The 19,849-nt window shown below is 44.6% G+C and overlaps 1 protein-coding gene across 1 annotated transcript; it reads left to right on the forward strand.

The window, feature by feature from the left end:
* The first annotated feature begins 17,381 nt into the window (after window positions 1–17,381).
* On the forward strand, window positions 17,382–19,178 carry her6 (hairy-related 6). The gene is made up of 4 exons (XM_062424176.1): window positions 17,382–17,691; window positions 17,873–17,968; window positions 18,095–18,182; window positions 18,346–19,178. Exons 1-4 carry the CDS (start codon window positions 17,584–17,586, stop codon window positions 18,885–18,887), a joined length of 834 nt encoding a protein of 277 aa, XP_062280160.1. The 5' UTR covers window positions 17,382–17,583; the 3' UTR covers window positions 18,888–19,178.
* Window positions 19,179–19,849: the final 671 nt, after the last annotated feature.

The raw sequence follows: 19,849 nt of genomic DNA on the forward strand, positions 1-19,849 counted from the left end.
TTGGTATAGTAGGAAAATAAAGTTTGAGTATAGATTTGTGAGACTGAGGACCTGTTGGATTTTACAACACTGGAGAGTTAGTATAGCTGCAATCATTTTATCTTGTACTGCCACAATTGTGATGTAAATGGTAGAAATACACAGTTCACATTAACAGTGATCTACCATGGAAGTGGGATTCCACCTGTTTGATTGGCTGCAGCAGTGTGTTGCTAGATGATATTGTATTGTGGTGTAGAAGAGTTAAGCCATGGTTACACTTTTTTACCAGGTTACACTGCATATTTTTTTAGCTGGAGCTCAGGGTGCAGACGCATCGTTCCCATTGAAATGAATGAGGAAGCTGTGTTTTTTGATTCAGTGTTGAAGTCAGTCTGAATACGCCCTTAGTAGGGAGTCACTCACCACAGTCAAGATTATAAGTGTATGAGAATGAAAGAGATGAAGGGCTAAAAGAAACTGCTGAAGTGTTCTCCCGTCATTCAGGCCCATATCTGAACAAGAGTAAATATTTGGCTTGTGGGCAGGGAAGAGGTTATATATGTTGGCACAGGGAGTCTGGCGGATGTGCTGCGTGTGCGTGTTGATTGTAGTGAGTAAAGATGTAAAGCATGTGTGCATGTCTGTCTGTGTATTAAGTATAGGGACAATTGCAAGGTTTGTAAAAGCAGAGTGTAAATGTGAGCATGTAATCATAAACATCCAAGTGTTTATGCAAGGTTGTGTGTGTACGGATGAACATTTTTTTCCAGGGGGAATAATTTATCTACATGTGAGAATATTTATGTGTGTGTGTGTGTGTGTGTGTGTGTGTGTGTGTGTGTGTGTGTGTGTGTGTGTGTGTGTGTGTGTGTGTGTGTGTGTGTGTGTGTGTGTGTGTGTGTGTGTGTGTGTGTGTGTGTGTGTTACCATTTTGAAAGTATTTTAAGAAACCTCAGTCCACTTGGTTAACACAGACAGCACAACAGGAACCTCTTTACTGGACACAAAATCAGCTGTTTCCTCCTGTATGTGTAGTTTAATACAAGCATATTTACTATGATAGACAAACAAGTTGTTACTTCATGTTGTATTAATCTGCCGCAGACTAATTATGCTCAATCTTGGCAACATAAACCTTTAATGCTTCATGTAGAAATGCTTTTGTTTCACTAACAAGTCTCGTATGAACTAAATTAACTGAGCATTGGACTGAGAAGACTTTTTTATTATATTGATTGCTAGCTATATACAAACTATTTCTGTCTCTGATAATAAAGTGTGATAAAGGTGTTAATAGGAAATTTGTCTCCCAAATGGATTCAATGTTAGTGTGATGAGCATATCAGACATTACTGATACTGACCTACTTGGTGAAAAATATAGAAGTTCAACAAAGCGTCACTTGTTAGCGTATTGCATGTCTATAAAGAATGATAACCCTAACCTCCTCTGAACTTCATTACAGTGTCTTAAAATCAAGCTGGTGACCAAAACTGTACTGTCCAAATAAAATATGTACGACATATGTGCTGTTATGCACGTAATCTGTTTCAAATGAGGTAAACTCTGCTTTAAAATCTGTTTCTGCTTACTCATTTTATGTACTTTTATGTAAGTTCTGTCACGACATAAGAAATGGTAAACAAGGGACTATCCCACCAGTCAGAGCTTACTCATCGTCTGCCTGGATGAAGTCTGGAGACCAGGTTCACCCACTCAGCACCAGTCTGTCCTGTTTCCACCACTATGATAATGCCAGTGATGGCTGACTTCATCAGCTCAGTCTGAATGTTAGATGAGCTGACCTCAAGCAAACAACAAGTCACACTGTCTTACCTCACTTGTTACATCTGCGGGTCACTTTACGTCACTTTGTGTGACAGAGTGACTGAAACGAAATACAGAGCAGCAGAGTGGAGCAGTGTGTTTATCTTTACTACTTGTAGTCACTGTATATTTAACATTATACGTTTTACTCAATTCATCTGACAGACATAGTTTTACACTACTACATTTCAGATTTCCAGATTGTACCTTTAAAAATTATGAGTGTATAAAAAATAATGTATTGGTCAAGATTAAACCACATTTTTTAGCAGTTCCAATAAAGAGAAATTTCACCTCTAGATGTCTCACATAGTTTAATTTAAATAACTTAGATTGTTAAGAGGTGTAAAAGTATCCAATATTTCACAGTAAAAAAAGTTTCAAAGTTCAAAAGTTTAGAGAATAGTCCCAAAAAATGAACACACATTTGTCTCTCAGATCGTCCCTGTGAGGGGCCGCTGGACTAAACTACTAACTGTATCAAAGATAGTCAAATCTAGCTCCACTTTACAACACAGTAAAGACTGTAAAATGCTGCTTACACACTGATGCATCAGGAATGACAATCTAAGTGGTGGTAGACACCACATACTGCATGTTACAGTATCATGAATTCATTCTTTCTTAGAGTGGGTGGCTCTGTGGGTGGGGGCCAGAGATGGCTGAAAGAAGCAGTCTGTAGGGTGAGTGATTTCATAAACAAAGACAAGAGAGGAAATAGATGACACGCACTCTGTGGCATGGCTGTATTGGGTCAATGGGGGTTGCAGTGGTTATATGTATGTGTGTGTGTGTGTGTGTGTGTGTGTGGGGGGGGGGGTTATACTGCTGCGTGCCAACAGGGTCCTGTTTGCATCTCCAGAGAGGCCCAAAGAAGCAAGATCTTATCTGGCGCGTGCCTCTGCCGCTGTTTCCCACACTCTGCATGCTCCATTGCCAGGAGAAGGGGGGGACTTATGATTTTGTGTGTCTGTGTGTGTCAGCAGGGGTCCCGTCCTGTCAACTTTATGCTGTTTTGACTGCCATGACATAATGTGCTTCAATACAGTGACCCCCCCCCCCCTCCCCCAATGTACACACACACACTTTTTCTTTCTTTTTTCTTACTTCTTCAGAGGTTCCGCACATCAACAAGGGCCTCCTTTTCTGTGAATGTCGCATATTTGGCTTTTCATCAGTGCCCCCTCTCCTCTTTTTTTTTTCTAAAGACCCGCACCCCACCCTGTCTTTTCCGTCGCCTATGTTTTTCACTTTGATTGGGGCTTTGGACAGGATTAGGCCCCCCCCCCCCCCCCCCCCCCCCAGCACCCCTCTATTACCGCCCTAGCCTGCTTTTCTTATGTTGTTTGCCATGAATGAGAAGTGGTAAACTATTATAGAACATGACCAACTCGTGTTTGCTACAATTTTCTGTAATTGGGTTTTTTTAAATCCAAAACTGGGATACTAAGGTATTAATAATGCATATTCTCATCTTTATACTTGTTTTCATACTAATGTACTCAAGCACAGGCATAGGACTTTAATTTTCATCCCATTTTTGTTCGTGTATGACCCAAGAGAGTGTTGGTTATTATGTTGGAAGTCAAAAATGGTAACAAGAGGTAACTGTTTCAAATGTCAAGCCTTTAAAACCAACATTTTATATAACAGGGTGATCTCAATGCACTCATGTTTACCAACCTGGCCGAGTTAATAATGGACACTAAATATACTGTATTAATGGGGAAAAGAAGCTAAGCATTGGCTGTATTTTCATCAGCCTGGAATGAACTTGCTTGTTGCATATTTAATTTAGTTTAATTATTATTCATCATCTTAACAAATCACAGATGTGCAGCCTGTAAAATCTTCTACTTTGCATTCAAATCAGCAGCTACTGTACGTCTGTGGTTTGTCCATATTTATGCATCCATGTATTTCTGCCAATTTGCATGTGTGCCATTAAGTGTTTGTGTGGGTGCCCATGTGGGTTTTGGACAAGAGGTTAGCTGAAGAAAGCCTGGCAGATTTCAGGGAGTCACAGCAGGTTGAACCCCGAATCCCCCTACATCCACCGTCACTGCTTTAAGGTTAGATCTGATGTGTGTGTGTGTGTGTGTGTGTGTGTGTGTGTGTGTGTGTGTGTGTGTGTGTGTGTGTGTGTGTGTGTGTGTGTGTGTGTGTGTGTGTGTGTGTGTGTGTTGCAGCCGCCCCCACAGCTGGGAAAAGATCGATGCAGCCTCCACCAGCAGGCTCCTGGCCCCCGGCTGCTACTGTCTGAGAATGAGAGGCGGCGGGGGGGATTGGGGTGGGGGTGGTGGTGGTGGGGGGGGGGGTGGAATGAGTGAGTAGCAGAGGGAGGGATGAGAGAACAAAATGAGAGGTGAGGAGGGAAGGAGGGACGGAGGGAGGAGACAAAATATGCCCATGCCGGCTGACTCACTCCCTCTTTACCTCCCTCCCTTACTCACAAACATGCATATGCTCTTTCCCTCGAGTACACACAAGTATTCACACACATACACACACGCACAAACACACTCATGAACACACTCCTCTCCTTTCTCTGCCAAGCGCTCCTATGCCCCTGCTCATCTGCGTGGGGGGCCCTGCAGGCAGTCTGGGCCCTTACGTGCCCTCTCTTTACACAGGCACACAGATGTACACACACACACACACAAACACACACAAAGGTGTACACACACACACATGCACACAGAGGAGTTGATGTGTAAGACACGCTCTGATCCTCCATGCTGATGATGAAAGACAGGCAGCCGGGCTCCTGTCTTAATGCCAGAGGGCAAGACCTGAGAGGAACCCGCTGATTCTTGATCCTCCTCCTCCTCCTCTTTCTTCATCACTACTGAAATAATTTGAATTTCATTTGAGTTTTTTGTTGCTTGCTATTTTTCTCTCTTATCTTTAAAGGCATCTAGCCAGGTTCCTCTGTTTTCACTGAAGTGGATTTGGATGACACCACCAATTAGCAGCTCCCAAGTTGAGATCCCCAGGATGACAATTTGTGGAATTTTAACGGAAATAAGCAGGAATAGCAGTCGTTTGCTGGTGCAGAAACTGAGCAGCAGTTTAATGAACATTTCCTTTATGTGCGTGGTTCTGTATTGCTCGTAATGCCTTGCTCTGCGTGGTGCAATGCTTCATGTATTTACGTGCATTGCCCCCAGCCTCACACCTGGCATTGCAGGAGCTCTGGTCCCACCCCTCTTCCTCTTCTTCCTCCATTAACCCCCCCCCCCCCCCCGACGCAGCACAAGACCCCTTTTGGGTTCTTCAATCACATAAAGAGCACTCAAAGGTCTGAATGAAACCTGTTGCCCACATTCCAGTGCAGTTTAGAGAGAGGATGTATCACATGTGTGGATGGTGCAGATGGCCTGGGCGATGAAGGCATAAATTAGCCTGTGCAAGGAAGTGAGATCCCCCATTGTTCTGATGGATTGTACACACACACACACACACACACACACACACACACACACACACACACACACACACACACACACACACACACACACACATATACAGCTTGCTCACGACCCTCTGAGTCGGGCTCAAGCAGGAAGATCACACACTGTCTGTCATAGCCTCTCAAATCTGGCTGCCCAGAGCTTCCTGTAATCCCTCCTCTGTAACATTAATTATAAACTGGTGCTTTGTGCCCCGCGGACCAACCGTGACTTTCCCAGGACAATTAAAGTTACTCAGTAGAAGAAGGGGGATTGGGTAGAAAAGAAGGGAAAGGGGATCAGGGAGTGAGTCAGAGGATTTGACTAGAACCGCGTCTGAGGGCGCTGAAATGAGGCAATGGGTGAGATGAGAGTGGGAGTTTGGGGCTGGGCGTACAGGATGTCTAACTTCAGTTGGAGCAGGGATAAGTCATAGGCACTGGAGCTTTTATATTGTTCTGTAAGTGAGGCTTTTAGCATAAGCTTTGGCCCGAGAATCGAAGGCTGAACAAGGTAGGGTCTGGGTGGGCAAATGCCTGGACGGGGTGGGGGTGGATTAACTGCCATCTCAGGGGAGTGATTGGCCGATGTGTGGGAAACATGACCCCGTTGTACTTCTCCACCCCAATAATTCATGAATGTAATAAAAATGTGTAAGTATCCAAACATGGTGACACTTAATTGCAAATGAAGGCTGTTCTAGCAGGATATATGCCAAAACAAGTTTCTATCACTCAACTACTTTGCTGTCCAGAATGCGAGATCATTAATGCCCTTCTTTTGCTAAGCTCAGTCAACTGCTAGCTCACATGAATCATATGAAAAAAATGCAGCAGCTCTTTAAGTATTTTAAAAGAAATAGATCAAATTGTCATGAAATTAAATGCAAAATGTCTTTTGTGGTCCAAAAGGGGCCCTCTGAACTGCAGTTGCGTCTTAAGCTACCACACTAAAATCGCTGCACAGTACAGCATCGTCCCTAGGGGCAGGCAATAATTGCCTGAATATCTCTCCCACTGGTCACTGACCTTTAACAGGCCACTGAATCACTAAATCCTGTTTGACTGGCTTTTTTCTTCCTGCCAAGCGTGACTTGCTCTGCTGAGGGCACCTGCGTTGTGCCGTGCCTACAACAGGTGGGAAAAAGTGTGTAAAATATGCTGCTGAATGGAGAAAAAGCCCATTTCAGAATGAGGCTGAGCAAACTGTGTCCCTGCCCTGCCCTTTACCTTCTGCATAGCCCCCAGATGACTCCACTTCAGTGGCACACTGAGCCAAAGGCAAACCCTTTCAAGTTGCTCCTGATCTGTTTGCACCAAGAGGGCTGATTTCTAGATAAGTGGAAACAGGACAGTTATCAGGCCAGCCGGTGAAGTGGTTCATTTGACAGATGTGGTTATCCCAAATGGATCTGATAGGCTGCTGTTTAATCCTGTTAAGTCACCTTGCTCTGGGACATGAGCCCAGCTTCCTCAGCAACACCCTTTCTCTGAACCCTTGACCCCTCGCTGTGGCTAGTGAGGTGATGAAGAAGGGACTCACCACTGTCTACCACAAATTACATGTATATAAGAAATTAATAGGCATTAATAATTCACATTCAATAGCAACATTCAGTACCAATGCTGAAAAGACTGACTGTGACTGTCATGTAGTGCAGCAAAAAGTAAGGGTGAGAAGGTTGAAGTGGTGGCTGCTTGTTTGCATTGTGTCTCTTGTTGTAACCTAATTTAAGTGTTTAAATGGTCTAACCCTAGCTCTTCTACTTCTCTGCTCACATGTAGTCTGTATGGATAAGCAAATTATGAAATGGAATGAAAAAATTAAAGACCAAATAATGAAGTCTGAGACAATGCAGGAGGCTAAATTGAGAGCACCGAAGAACACACACAACCTGCAATCCACGCTCAGTGTGCCACAGGCAGAATAGCTGCATAACAACAATTGAGAATATCTTCTTACTTGGCTAAAGAAAGCAAGGACAGGTAATGCCTCTGACCACAGAAATATTTTAGAACCGTAAACAAGACCTTGGAATAATATTACCGCTTTCTTAGTTGCTTTTGTTTACAAGAGGGAGAGTACAGCTTTTTGTATTTGTCCCCTTTACATTTAGAGAAAATGCCGGTGGTCATTGTTGTTCTTGGCCAGTTTGTTTATCTTTTGACCCTTTTGGAATTAAGCAGTGCATCACTTTAGTAGCAGAAGAGATGCTGTTCTACATAAGATAATAGTTAAAGGAATAGCCCCTCCCCCCAAACACCCCATCTCACCTTCTATGCAACTAAATTCGGACGGGACAGCAAACACACAATAAGTTGAGTCAGGTCATACTGCAATGTGTAACCTACTGTGTTTCACAGTTTCAACAGAGCAAATAACATCAGAATATTATTTAAGGGTGAACTTGGGGTCTCATACATTATACTATCAGCCTCTTAAGAACTTAAACACATTGACGCAGTCAGTTTACTTTACCCTGGTAGGTGGTGCATTTAAGGTGGCTTAGAGGAATTTCTTATCCAGTATGGATTAAGTTGAATGGAAAGGTGGAAGGGGTGAATAGAAATAGTCGGCACAGTGCAGCTCTGTGTTGACTGAATAAAGATTATGTACACTAGATATCATTCTCTTCATTGTTAGACCATGCTGTGAAGCAAGTAGCAACTCTAATGGTTCTTGAGGAACTGTGGTGAGCAAACCAGCCCATTTAAATCACTGAAATTAACACTGCAGCAGCAACACTTGACTTCAGTCCAACCACTTACATATCAATGGCCATTCTCATAATCCTTTGCCCGATGGTGACTGCATGCAGGCAGTGTAATTGAAAAAAAGCACTTTTTCAGCACACAGTAGTGGAGTAAAAGAGCAGTTGTAAAATGGTAGATTAATTTTTTTGAGATTACAACCCTTGCAAAATAATTTTAATTATCAGAATTTGATCCGTTTGATCTAATAACATTTGGAAAGTCTTGAAGAGCCACACACTTTCATTATTTTATTACCATTCAAGTTAGCGTGGGGCTAAACCGGAAGTTAGCAAGTTCAGCTGCCTGAAGTCTCTGGTGCACATGTGTTGGGGAGTTTGTATTAAAGGAAATGCTACTGTGCTTGCAGAAGATTTGTCTAGTTTTAAACCTGGCAGTCAAACTGTGTTCATATGAATGAACAGGACCCCACCTCCACTTCCGTATCCAGTTCTCTCAATACATCCGTGAGATGGAGAGGAGAAACTGATCGCTGAAACCAATGTGAAGCTGAGCATTGTAGCCAGTAGACCTGCGATCTTACAGCAGTGATAGTTAGCTTGTCTCCTCGTTGAAAGCTGATGCTTTCGTATGGGACACAATGGAGTCTGAGATGGGTGTGAAATGGGTGTGGCAGTAAGGCTGAATTCACATCAAATCAGGCATTGCAGTGAAAACACCACTCCTCCCATTTATTTAAATGACGTTAGTGTGTTTGGGCTGCAGGGGTGCCAATGGTAGCGAGAAAGCAGGTGAATGAGAGAAATAAAACGTTATTTTCTGATTGTTTCACAGCAGTTACAAATAGACACACCCAAACCCCCAAACAATTCTGCACAATCCTGCTGAGGTGCACACGCCTGATCTGGTCTGAATATAGCCTGAGGAGAGGTGAGGGGACAGATAGGGTGTTAAAATGATTGAGAGCGAGAGACTATGACGGGGGGCAGCAAGGTGAAACCTGGACTGTGGTAGAGATGAGCTCATACCTGTGTGTGTGTGTGTGTGTGTGTGTGTGTGTGTGTGTGTGTGTGTGTGTGTGTGTGTGTGTGTGTGTGTGTGTGTGTGTGTGTGTGTGTGTGTGTGTGTGTGTGTGTGTGTGTGTGTGAGAGAAGTCTCAGAGAGGATTTGGTTCAAAGCCCCTTGAGGCCCCATCAGTAGTGATGTCATGGGAAACTATTACAAAGCCCATCCCTGTTTGTAAACTCCCTCCGTTTCCTTGTCGAAATCTGAGGGCCACATGAAAGTCTCCATTTTTAAACTGCAGAATAAAAAGTCTGCATGTCTGAGGGCAATCCGCTGTAACATTACCAGACCGGAGTAAAAGGTATTGAGTGAAAATGTACTCCAACTTGGACAAGATGTAAATCATTACTTTGTCTTTGATGTTCTTCCCATCTCTTCCTCTCGGTCTCTGTCTCCCTCTCGTCTTCATTACTTATCATTTCTCTTGACCGTAAACATTGTGAACTGATCCCCGCTGCTATCCTGCAGGAGCATGGGGCCCCTCTCTGTGGCGCGTTGAAAACAGATCAACTTGGAGGAGCTGGGAACATGAAAGGAGGGAGCTAACTACAGGGGATAAACGCATTCCTCTGCAACCCGGCCCGCTACTGCCGCTGCTGCTGCTGGCTGGTGGCAGTGCAGGGGAGCTCGCAGCAAGAAGCATTGTTGCCACAAAGCGAGGTGGAGGGGGGGCAGCTGAATATCCCTGAGCTCCCTCAGATCTCAGAGGCAGCAAGCAGCACTTGACCTTTCCAGCACTAAAGGAATATGACAGCCGTGAAGCCGACAGAGAGAATAGGGAGAGAGGCAAAGAGGGGGTGCGAGAGGCAAGAGACAAAAGCCACACAAAGTGCAGGCTGCCACCAAAACAGTTAGTTTGCAATCAACGTCAGTCATCTCTCCTGTCTGGACAGTTTGATTTCCACTTTTCAAATGAGGCGTTTATTTTTGGCCTGATAACAGGGCTCGCTAAATTGAAATTGGCAGCTCGACAATCTACAGATAATAGTCAACTACGCAGGAGATCATATGAACAGCCCTTTCTTTCACTTTACTTGAGCCCCCACCCTCTCTCTCCTGTCTGAGACGAGAAAGGAGGAAATGAGGGAGGGAGAGAGAGAGAAAAAGGGCTAATCTTAGTCACAATCAGAGAAGGCTGAGAAGGCAAAAAAAAGGCCCAAAAATGAAGGGAGGGAGAGGGAAAAAAAGGGGGCGCGCTGAGGAAAAAAATAGAGTAATGTCCCGGTGATCAGGAGGAGGGCTTGAGGGGTGGTTATGTGGGGGGTGTACAGGAGAGGTGAGGATAGAAAGAGAAAAGGAGGGAATTTCTTTAATGTTTCTGGCAGCAGACCAGCTGAGGTCTCAAGGTTATCCTGGCTTTGCAAACTCCCACGGGAAAGGTGGAGTGCTGAGGGCCGAAGGGGGGGAGATGGGGGCTCGAGGTGGAAGAGAGGAGGGAGAGATGGCTGCCCTTTTTCTCCAGGAGGGAGGCTAATGCTCTGGGGGAGGGTAATCCTCAGGCTCTCATGTCTGATAAGGTTGGCCTTGGCCCAGGTAGGAGGACAAAAAGGGCTCCGAGGCCTCCCAGGGCATCCTCGCACCAAGTGCTGCCCCTTTGCCAGGTTAGCACAGAAGGAAAACTATGATGAATTATTACTCAAGAACGTAGTTATAATTACATTTAGGTGATAACAATGTAATAGCACATTGATTCCCATGGTGAGGTCAGAGGTCAGGGCCAGCTGCTGTAACAGCTGCTCTTGATCTGGTTGAGTTCAACCTCTTGCTTAAGATCACTTGGCTTTCTGACATGGGGCATGAACCTCACCATCCCTTTTTCTAACTGAAACCCCTAATTATGCACTGCTGTGTTGAATTATATCTGAACATGTATTGTTGTATAAGATCAGGTTTTCCCCCTCGCTCTTTATTGCATTTTGAAGCTTTCATTCACAAATACATCTTGCCAATACACATTGAAGTCAGTCTTCAGCTAGTACTAACTCATTGTCCAGGGATAGCTGATGCAGCAGCATTTGTGACAAGACCATCCAGTCTAAAACACTGTCACAGGAATATGAAACAAGTGGTGGGAAAGATGAAACGGTTTCATCATTCTTACTCTAACCCTTCGCCTCTTTATTCCCAGACAAAGTATTTAAACTCATCACCTTTATGCAAATATGAGTAAACCCTGATTTTGACATGTTTTATCTCTCACTCGGTTACTCTGCATGTGTTTGTTTACACTAAACTAGGCCTATTAGAGATAATGATTCACAGCATCAAGCTGTCAGTTTAGGGAGCTGAGTGTGCCTTTGTGTGTTTGTGTGTGTGTGTCTGTATATATGTGTGCGTGTGCGTGTGCCTGCCTCTTCAAAGGCTGGCCTTCTTATCTACAGTCAACAAACGGCTTCCTCAGGAGGAAATAGGGAGGTTTCATGCACCTGTAATTCAAATGTCCCAGTGCTCACTGAGAATAAACAAGTGAAATGCTCCCCCACTTAGTTTTATGTGGACCCGATGATTAATGGATAGAAAAAGAAAGGGGTAAATCTGTTCCAGGGCTCAACGAGAAACTTATTTCAACCCCAGTGGGTTTTGCTTTGTGTAAAAGTGGCTTTGAGACAAATTGAAAATTGCTTCTCTTAAAGACTTATCCCGAGCCCAGTCTTGTGTGGCCAGTGATTCTGCTCTGAACAACTAATAGTCAACCCATACTGTACATCCATACATATTTAGCCATAGAAGCAGAGCCCATCAATACCTTATCCAACTCAATAAAATGTAAATATATGCCAGTGTGGATCCCGAACATCAGACCCAAATCGGACGCTACGTTATCTTTTATCTTTTGCTGTAGTTCGACAGTTTGAACTCTGTATATAAATATGTCTACAGCCAGAACATCCAGTAAATGGTGGTTACACTGCATTTGCATGAGTGGCCCTCACCCCCACCCGCACCACTACCAACAGCAGCAGCAGCAGCAGCCGTATTCCCAGTTTGCTCCCGCCTCAGGCATGCTAACCAAAGACCCAGGCCAACTCACTGGTCCTCTCCCCAACCACTTCCTCTCCACCGCTGCAGGGTTTGACTCACCATGACTTCTGACCTTCGATGCTACACCGCCTCCCCCACACATGCAAATAGAGCTGGTCTGCTCCAGGAGGCATCAGAGAAAAGGAGAGGGTCGGACGGAGGGAAAGAAGAGAGAAGGAGGAGTGACGTGGCTGGATGGGAGCTGAGGGAAGTGTTGTTGAGCGAAGGGGATAGAGAGAGAGAGAGACCCCTAAAGGAAGTGTGAGCATCTCAGTCTCTGAAGTGGAGAGAAGTGGAGGGAGGCAGTGGCAGACGCCTAGGGAGACTCCGGTCTACAGCCCAGCACTGAGGCCTTAAAACATTTCTCTCTGTTTTAGCCAGCCAAAACGGACCCCAGCGCCTGTGTCTGCGAGGCTTATAGTGACCCACACTGATCTTTCTCTCTCTCATTCTGTGTGTGTGTGTGTGTGTGTGTGTGTGTGTGTTTGAGTCTGTGTATGTGTAAGAAAAAGCAAGCGTGAGTACATTCACTGTACTTATTGTTTTCCTTGCTCCCAGGCTGCTCCAGGCACCTTGGTTTGTGTGTGTGTGTGTGTGGAGGGGAGGTAAGCGATGTGTGCGGCTGTATCTGGAGAGCTTCCAAACTCCCTCATCTCCTCTCCTCTCTCCTCCTTCTGTTCTCTCTGCTTGGAGGATCTGTCAGTTCTCCTTCTCTCTCTTTGTGCCTGCTTTGATCCTGCTCTCCAAGCCTTGGCTGGCCTCGCTAACAGCAGCTGAGCACAGGTCCTACTCCACTCCCACTAATAACACACACACACACACACACACACACACACTCTCTCACTCGCTGCTCCACTTACTTTTTCTCTCACACACTCCAAAATCGGTAACGATTGGCTCTGCCATCATTTAGCGCTTTCTGTGAGTTGTCAGACCTTATCGCTTTCTCACAGCCCTCTGTTTGCTGTAACCCTGCACTCACACTGCGAGCAACTTGGGCGATGGGTCACTCTTTACCAACTGATGGTGGGTGGTGCTAGATTTTTCTTATTCGAAATCTTTTTGCACTTTGTTACATTGTTTTGAAGACTTAAAAGATTTATGATATATGCCAAAGATTTATGATTCAAAGTTTTATTGCAAAGACCCCTTGGAGCATCTTTATTGCACATATAATGTTCAGCGTCGCTAACCAAAACACATTATGTATACATAGAGACCTAACTTTCCTGTATTTCCTACCTTATAAAAGATTTATACTCTTATTACTCTTGTTTTGACATCTGTTATTTTGTCAGCTTGTGGTTTTTCGTCATCTCCTTTTTTATTGGCATATTGTTTACTTTTTGGTGTAAAATACCAGTAATATCTGCATCTTTGTGCATATTGGTTGGACACAATGCACACACATTACAGTCAGACCTCCATAGTACTGGGTACCTTTGAGCTGTACCAATTACATAAAACATTTTAAAAAGTACAGATGCAATGCTTTTTTGTGGTCATTCAAGTAAGTGGTAGTAAGTAGTCATTCACTGAATGTTTATAATGAGCTTTTTATGCATTTTTTTAGTTTCCAAGCAGAACAGCAAAGTTCATTGGTTGCTGACAAGCAGTGACAGTGCACACACTGGCCACTCATCCCTGACAGAGATGAACTTCTGGTGACGTGTTGAACATGCTTATCACACAGTGAACTTCTGGATAAGTCAGTCAGACAGCCACTGTGTGGCAGCCTCTTGGGAAAGCAGGCTACGTCAACACAGTGCCACCCTCAGTTTGGCAGCAGCAGCCACATGACACCTCAAGGCTGGCCTTGATACAGCCAGCCTGTCTGCCTGCTTACTTCCCACTTTTCTTGCCAGCCAGTAATGAAGCTTAAATGTCAGCATAGGCATTTAAGCTTCACCCCCAATTCCGCATCCCACCAAACACACACACAACCTTGTCACCCTTGTGGCACCAGGAGTGCCTCTTGGCAGCAGCCCTGCTCGCCAATGGCTTACACATTAAGGCATGAGCAGTGGGTGACAGCGGGCCAGATTGTTTTGTGAGCGCAATATCTCACACTTTCACACACACTTTAGCCGCACAATCTCTCTGCCTAATTGCATTATTGCAGTGTGTGGAGGTCCATGGTCGAGAGAGCCCAATAAAGATATGAGCCCTGGGAAAGACTGGGAGCGGTGGAATGAGAAAAGAGGAAGAGGGAGATAAATGTGGGAGTGAAGTTAGGAGGGGCAATATAAAAAAAGAGATATAAAAGGGAGAGGATAAGATCAAGAGGGAGAAGGGTTGTTGCATGGGACAGGGGAGGGGATCACAGGTAAAGGAGTGTGAGAATTTGGAGAGTGAGGGTGGGGGTGTCTTAAATAAATAAATGTTTAAAAAATAACACTTGTTTGTTTTCCTGTCTGCTGGCCAGACAATTGTCATCTTTTGCTTTTCATCAGTAAAGTATCTCTGAACATTGTGTGATCAAAAGCTTTCACAACAGAGAGCCATGTTCCCTCTGTCAGCCTGTTTCCCACAGATTTCTTGTGATAAAGGAGTTGACACATAGCAACAGGTAACACTCGAGGGACTGCGAGCAGCCAGGTGCGCCGATAAGATGTTAAACTCAGGGAAAGGGAGGGACCGAGGGACCCAAGGCTCAGTTCATCACTGGAGACCTCTTGCAACATGAGCGTGAGAAAGTCACTCAGGCGGAGAGTGTTTCAGTCTGTCTACTTCACATCAATACATTTGTTTTGGAACTCTGTCAGTGTCATTGTGCAGGGGAAAATGACTCAGGTGTGCAGCTCACAACAATGAGACATGTTACTGATGTGTTTGACAGAGGCAGTATTGTTGTGCATGAAGGATATTTAGGATTATAGCTGGTTTAGGCGCATGTACAGACCAGCCTCCCTCCTCAGTTTGCAATTACACACAAGACACGTGTGGTTTCACTGATGTCTCCACATGCCCGTTATTCATTCTGACATTATAGCTTGTAGTCTACACCTTATTGTAGTCAACCACATAAAAATAATTCATGTGACTTTTTTAGACAGGCATAAAGTTAACAATAGCTTCAAAGTCTTGTATAATTGAACTGATCTGAGTATGAGAAAAAGCACAGGTGACTGCTTTAGCCTGCTGATAACATCATTTATAATCGTTAAATTGCTAGTGGTGATGTCATATAGTTTGCAGACATTGTAATTTACCGCTGCACGCTCAAATGTAGGTTTGGAGAAAACCTAAAACCATATATGCGCCTCTCTCATGTTCAGCTAGGGATCCGGAGCTCCGTGATGCCTATCAAATTCACGATCTTGCGGCCAGCCGCCGGCGACGCCCCGCAGATCCAGGCGGCAAGCCGGCGAGAGGAGTGCCTTCCCCCGGTCGCCTGCGAGCCACGTGTCGCGGTCTCTGCAGCAGCTGGAGGTGTGTGAGCAGCAGAGTGACAGGCGTTGAGCTCCATATACTCAAAAAACACACAAAAAACCCCCGATTGGTTGCTTTTGATACGGGAGAGTGACTTGACTTTTCCCGGTTTAACAGAAAACTCCTTACGTTGGCATACTTCAATTAAAGCTTGCAGAATTGCGCATTACTCTGTTCGTATTTTCTTCATTAATATAGTGAGAAACGTTGCTGCCATCCCCTTACAAACACCCAACAGTATGATCAATATTAAATAGATAATGATAAAATCAGTGAACTCATCAGTCTTTTCCTAGTGCTGAAATTAGTGTTCGGCTTTTCTGAAATGAATATTTAGGCTATATATACTCAAGGGTCGAGGAAGCGATGTAGTGATCACTTCACGGACTCTTCAAACTTTAAATACCCACAAGACTCCTACACTCGGTGAAATGCATTACTGAGAGCGCAGGTTCAGGCGCACAATCTGAAAAAAATGTTGGAACTGCTGTCCGTCAATAAACTTATAAGACGCAATAGTGGGCCCTATATCTTTCTCTCTTTAGTGCGCGTATGCTCTTACGTCTCTCCAGCTGCAATAAAGATAAGGAAATGAAATTATGACCTGAAATCTAAAAAAGCCTTGAACGCGGTGGGGCGACCATAAACGGGGAGGAGGAGGAGAAAGAGGAGGAGGCATCGGTCTGATCGTGTGAGCTCTCCGGGCTCAGAAATATCTCTGCTCTGGCTCACATTCCGATAAGGGAGCCCGATCCAGCTCTCTCAGTAGGCGTGGTTTTCCCAGGCTTTTAAAACAGCAGCTGCTATTTACCTTCCCCTCTAATGTAAACCACCACCGCCGCCGCCACATACCCTCCCCTCACCCCTCCACCCTCCTCCCTGGCCCGGCGGCCAAACCTCCAACCACCGCGCTCATAAAACATCCTGGCACGTGCTCCACATTCACAACACCGACAGATGATTAAATGCCAAAATTTGTACCACAGAGTTAGGAACTACAGTGGTAAATAACATGGAAATGTAATGTGCATATTTAACTTTATTTCCTCCTTTGAGAGAAGACTAAATTAACGTTACTTTAGAAATATAATGATTATCTTCATGCGTGCGTTTTTTAAGATTAGAGCTTGTCTCCTTTGGTTTTTAGTTGTCGTCCAAAGTAGTTTCTTTCACCAGTTTCATTAGATATAACTATCGGCTGTTTTGTTGAAAGTGTGCCTCCTGTGCCCCCACATGACTGAAACTCCGATTGCCAGATAGTCTACCACTTCCCAGTGGTGTTTTTTACACTAGGAAAGTGTTTCAGAGTTTCACTTAGTTTTTTGTTTCACTATAAGCAGTTTCCAATTAATTCTGGAAAACGTTTGCACAACCTAGAGCCTGCAAGACTTAGACGGTAACTTTATGTAGACAGACTGAAGTATAACATGCATTGTTATGAAGCTAGTATCCTGTTATTATTGTATTGCTGTTGTGTGTGGATTTGTAGTATAATTCATGATTAATTGATATATTTTCGTATTATTGCGCAATATTTTTGCTGTTATCTGTTATGTTATGTTGTCTGGCGGATAAAAAGTCCCTCAGCCCTCCTCTGGTGGCGGTGCCCAGTCAGCGGCTCCACTGTTAATATGTAAACGGTGCGATGATTGAAGACTGAAGGCAGTTTCCCCGGCTGTGCCCTGAACCCGGGCCGCGCGCCATTGGCCGCCAGCTCCAGCGGCCAAACAACCAATGGAAGGGCGCCGACCACGAGCCGTCCTCCCTCGGGCCGCGTGTCCCTCGCTCTGATTGGTGGAAAGTTACTGTGGGAAAGAAAGTTTGGGAAGTTTCACACGAGCCGTTCGCGTGCAGTGCAAGATATAAATACAAGCCACACGCAGGGAACCCAACAGAGAGACTCTGCATCCGCTCCTGATAACCACTGCTGCTGCGCACCGCTCTAACGGATTTTAACTTGATCCATATCTCAGGATTTCTTTAAGGGAGAGGGAACTTTTGAATATCACAAGCTGAAAATATTCATCACCCCTTTACCTGCACCAGTGGACCGTAATTTGCTGTGGTATTTTGGGATAATTTTGACAAAAAAGATGCCTGCCGATATGATGGAAAAAACCTCATCCTCTCCGGTTGCTGCAACCCCGGCAAGCATGAACACGACTCCTGATAAACCCAAGACAGCTTCTGAGCATAGAAAGGTTAGTATTTGTTATTTAAAAGCGTTTCACATTCACTGACATCTGAAAGAAAATACCTTCAAACAATTCGTGTTGACCACACTGTTGCACAGTCTCCTCGTCCAAAGCAAGGATTTTCACTTTTACGCAAATAACCATAGCGGATATTTAACAGTTTGTCTCGTTCTGTTTGTGTCTTTAGTCATCCAAGCCAATTATGGAAAAGAGGAGACGAGCCAGAATCAACGAAAGCTTGGGACAGCTGAAAACCCTCATCCTGGATGCGCTCAAAAAAGATGTAAGTTGTATTCTCTCGGAATCCTGGTTATTAATAGATTTTTAACCTGCAAATCGAATCTGCCCCTGTCAAACAGTGAGTAAGTGAGCGCGTTATCCTAACCATGTGTGTTTTCTGTCCCATCAGAGCTCCAGACACTCCAAACTGGAGAAGGCGGACATCCTGGAGATGACGGTGAAGCATCTGCGGAACCTCCAGAGGGCTCAGATGACCGGTAAGTCGCATGTTCCGAACTAGTCTTGTCGCATGACTGTGCGTTTTTGTTTGCCCACATCTGGGCTGCTCTCTACAATCATGAAAACCGTGCCCAAAGCAACATAAAAGTATGTGGAAATTTGAATATCCTGACTTATTTTTGCGTTCTGTTTTTTCTGCAGCTGCGCTAAATACCGATCCCACAGTCTTGGGAAAATACCGTGCCGGTTTCAGCGAGTGCATGAATGAAGTCACCCGGTTCCTCTCCACCTGCGAAGGTGTCAATACCGAGGTCAGGACGCGGCTGCTCGGCCACCTTGCCAACTGCATGACCCAGATCAACGCCATGAACTACCCCAGCCAGCATCAGCACCAACATCAGCTCCCCTCCACCGCCGGGCCAACCCACCCCTCCTTCGGCCAGTCCATGGTGCAGATTCCCAGCTCACCTCCGCAAGTCCTGCCCATGAACGCGGTGCCCTGTAAAGGGGGATCCTCGCCGACCAGTTTATCCTCAGACGCCACGAAAGTGTACGGCGGTTTCCAAATTGTGCCTGCCACAGACGGACAGTTTGCTTTCCTCATACCCAATGCAGCATTTGCGCCAAACGGCCCCGTTATTCCTGTGTACGCCAACAGCGTCAGCACGCCGGTCCCTGTGCCCGCTGCGGTTTCTCCCGGAGCCCCGTCAGGCAACTCGGATTCAGTGTGGCGACCCTGGTGAAATGCGAAAAAGGACCGTAAAGACTATGAAATGACACTTAATAGTTCTGTTTTTGTTCAATGTTAGAAAAGTTGTTTTGAATCTGTTTTTCTTGTAAAATGGATAGAGTATGCACTATATTTGTACAGCTAACAAGGGAGTAAAGTTCATATTGAAATGAGATTTGTATTGTGGAAGTCCGTTCACTGCATTTTTTTATATTTGTCTTTTTTACTGTGTGATGCCAAAGATATGTTCAATGCGCTTATGCTGTTCTTCGTTTTGGAAGACAAATAAATTTGTAAAGATATGAACAAATGTGCGCTTGTTTTGCCTTTTTTATTTGGAAAAAGTAAACCTAATCTTATTAATGCGTAACATGTTCCGTTTTTCGGACTGCTAATGTAGCTTATTTGGTAGCCTATATAAACTATATGATGTAGACTGTGCTTAAAAGCAAAACTGAGAGTGGTGGCAGATACTTGGTGAGCTACCATATACTTTCAGTTCAGTTATCCTGTGTGTAATGTGAGAATGACTTTCTATTGAGGTCATTTACACATGAAATTAACACGTTTTTCTTTTTTAACTACCTTTTACGCGTAACAGTGAACAAAAATGGGTGTAAAACTCATACCAACATGATCAGTAATCAGACTTTGTTGAGAACATAAAAAGGAATGGTTGCTCCATCCTATCCAGTAATGTCTGTTTCAATCCCTGCAAAAAAAACTGGTATTTATTAAGAGGCATGCATCCTGCTTAAGTTTGTTTTATGAAAAACATTGTACATGTTCACTCACTGTATGTCACACTAGACCAGACAGTCAGTAAATTGTAGGCTAGTTGTAATTCAATTATCTAAATAAGCAGTCGGGCAGGAGACAGTGGCTCTGTAATTAATCAGCACAGGAGCTAGACTATCTCCTGGTGTTGTTTCTCAGTCCCAGCAGTTCCACCTTTCTTGGTGCAAGCTTTGGAGC

The sequence above is a fragment of the Scomber scombrus genome, chromosome 8, assembly GCF_963691925.1.
Source record: "Scomber scombrus chromosome 8, fScoSco1.1, whole genome shotgun sequence".
Taxonomy (NCBI): Eukaryota; Metazoa; Chordata; class Actinopteri; order Scombriformes; family Scombridae; genus Scomber; species Scomber scombrus.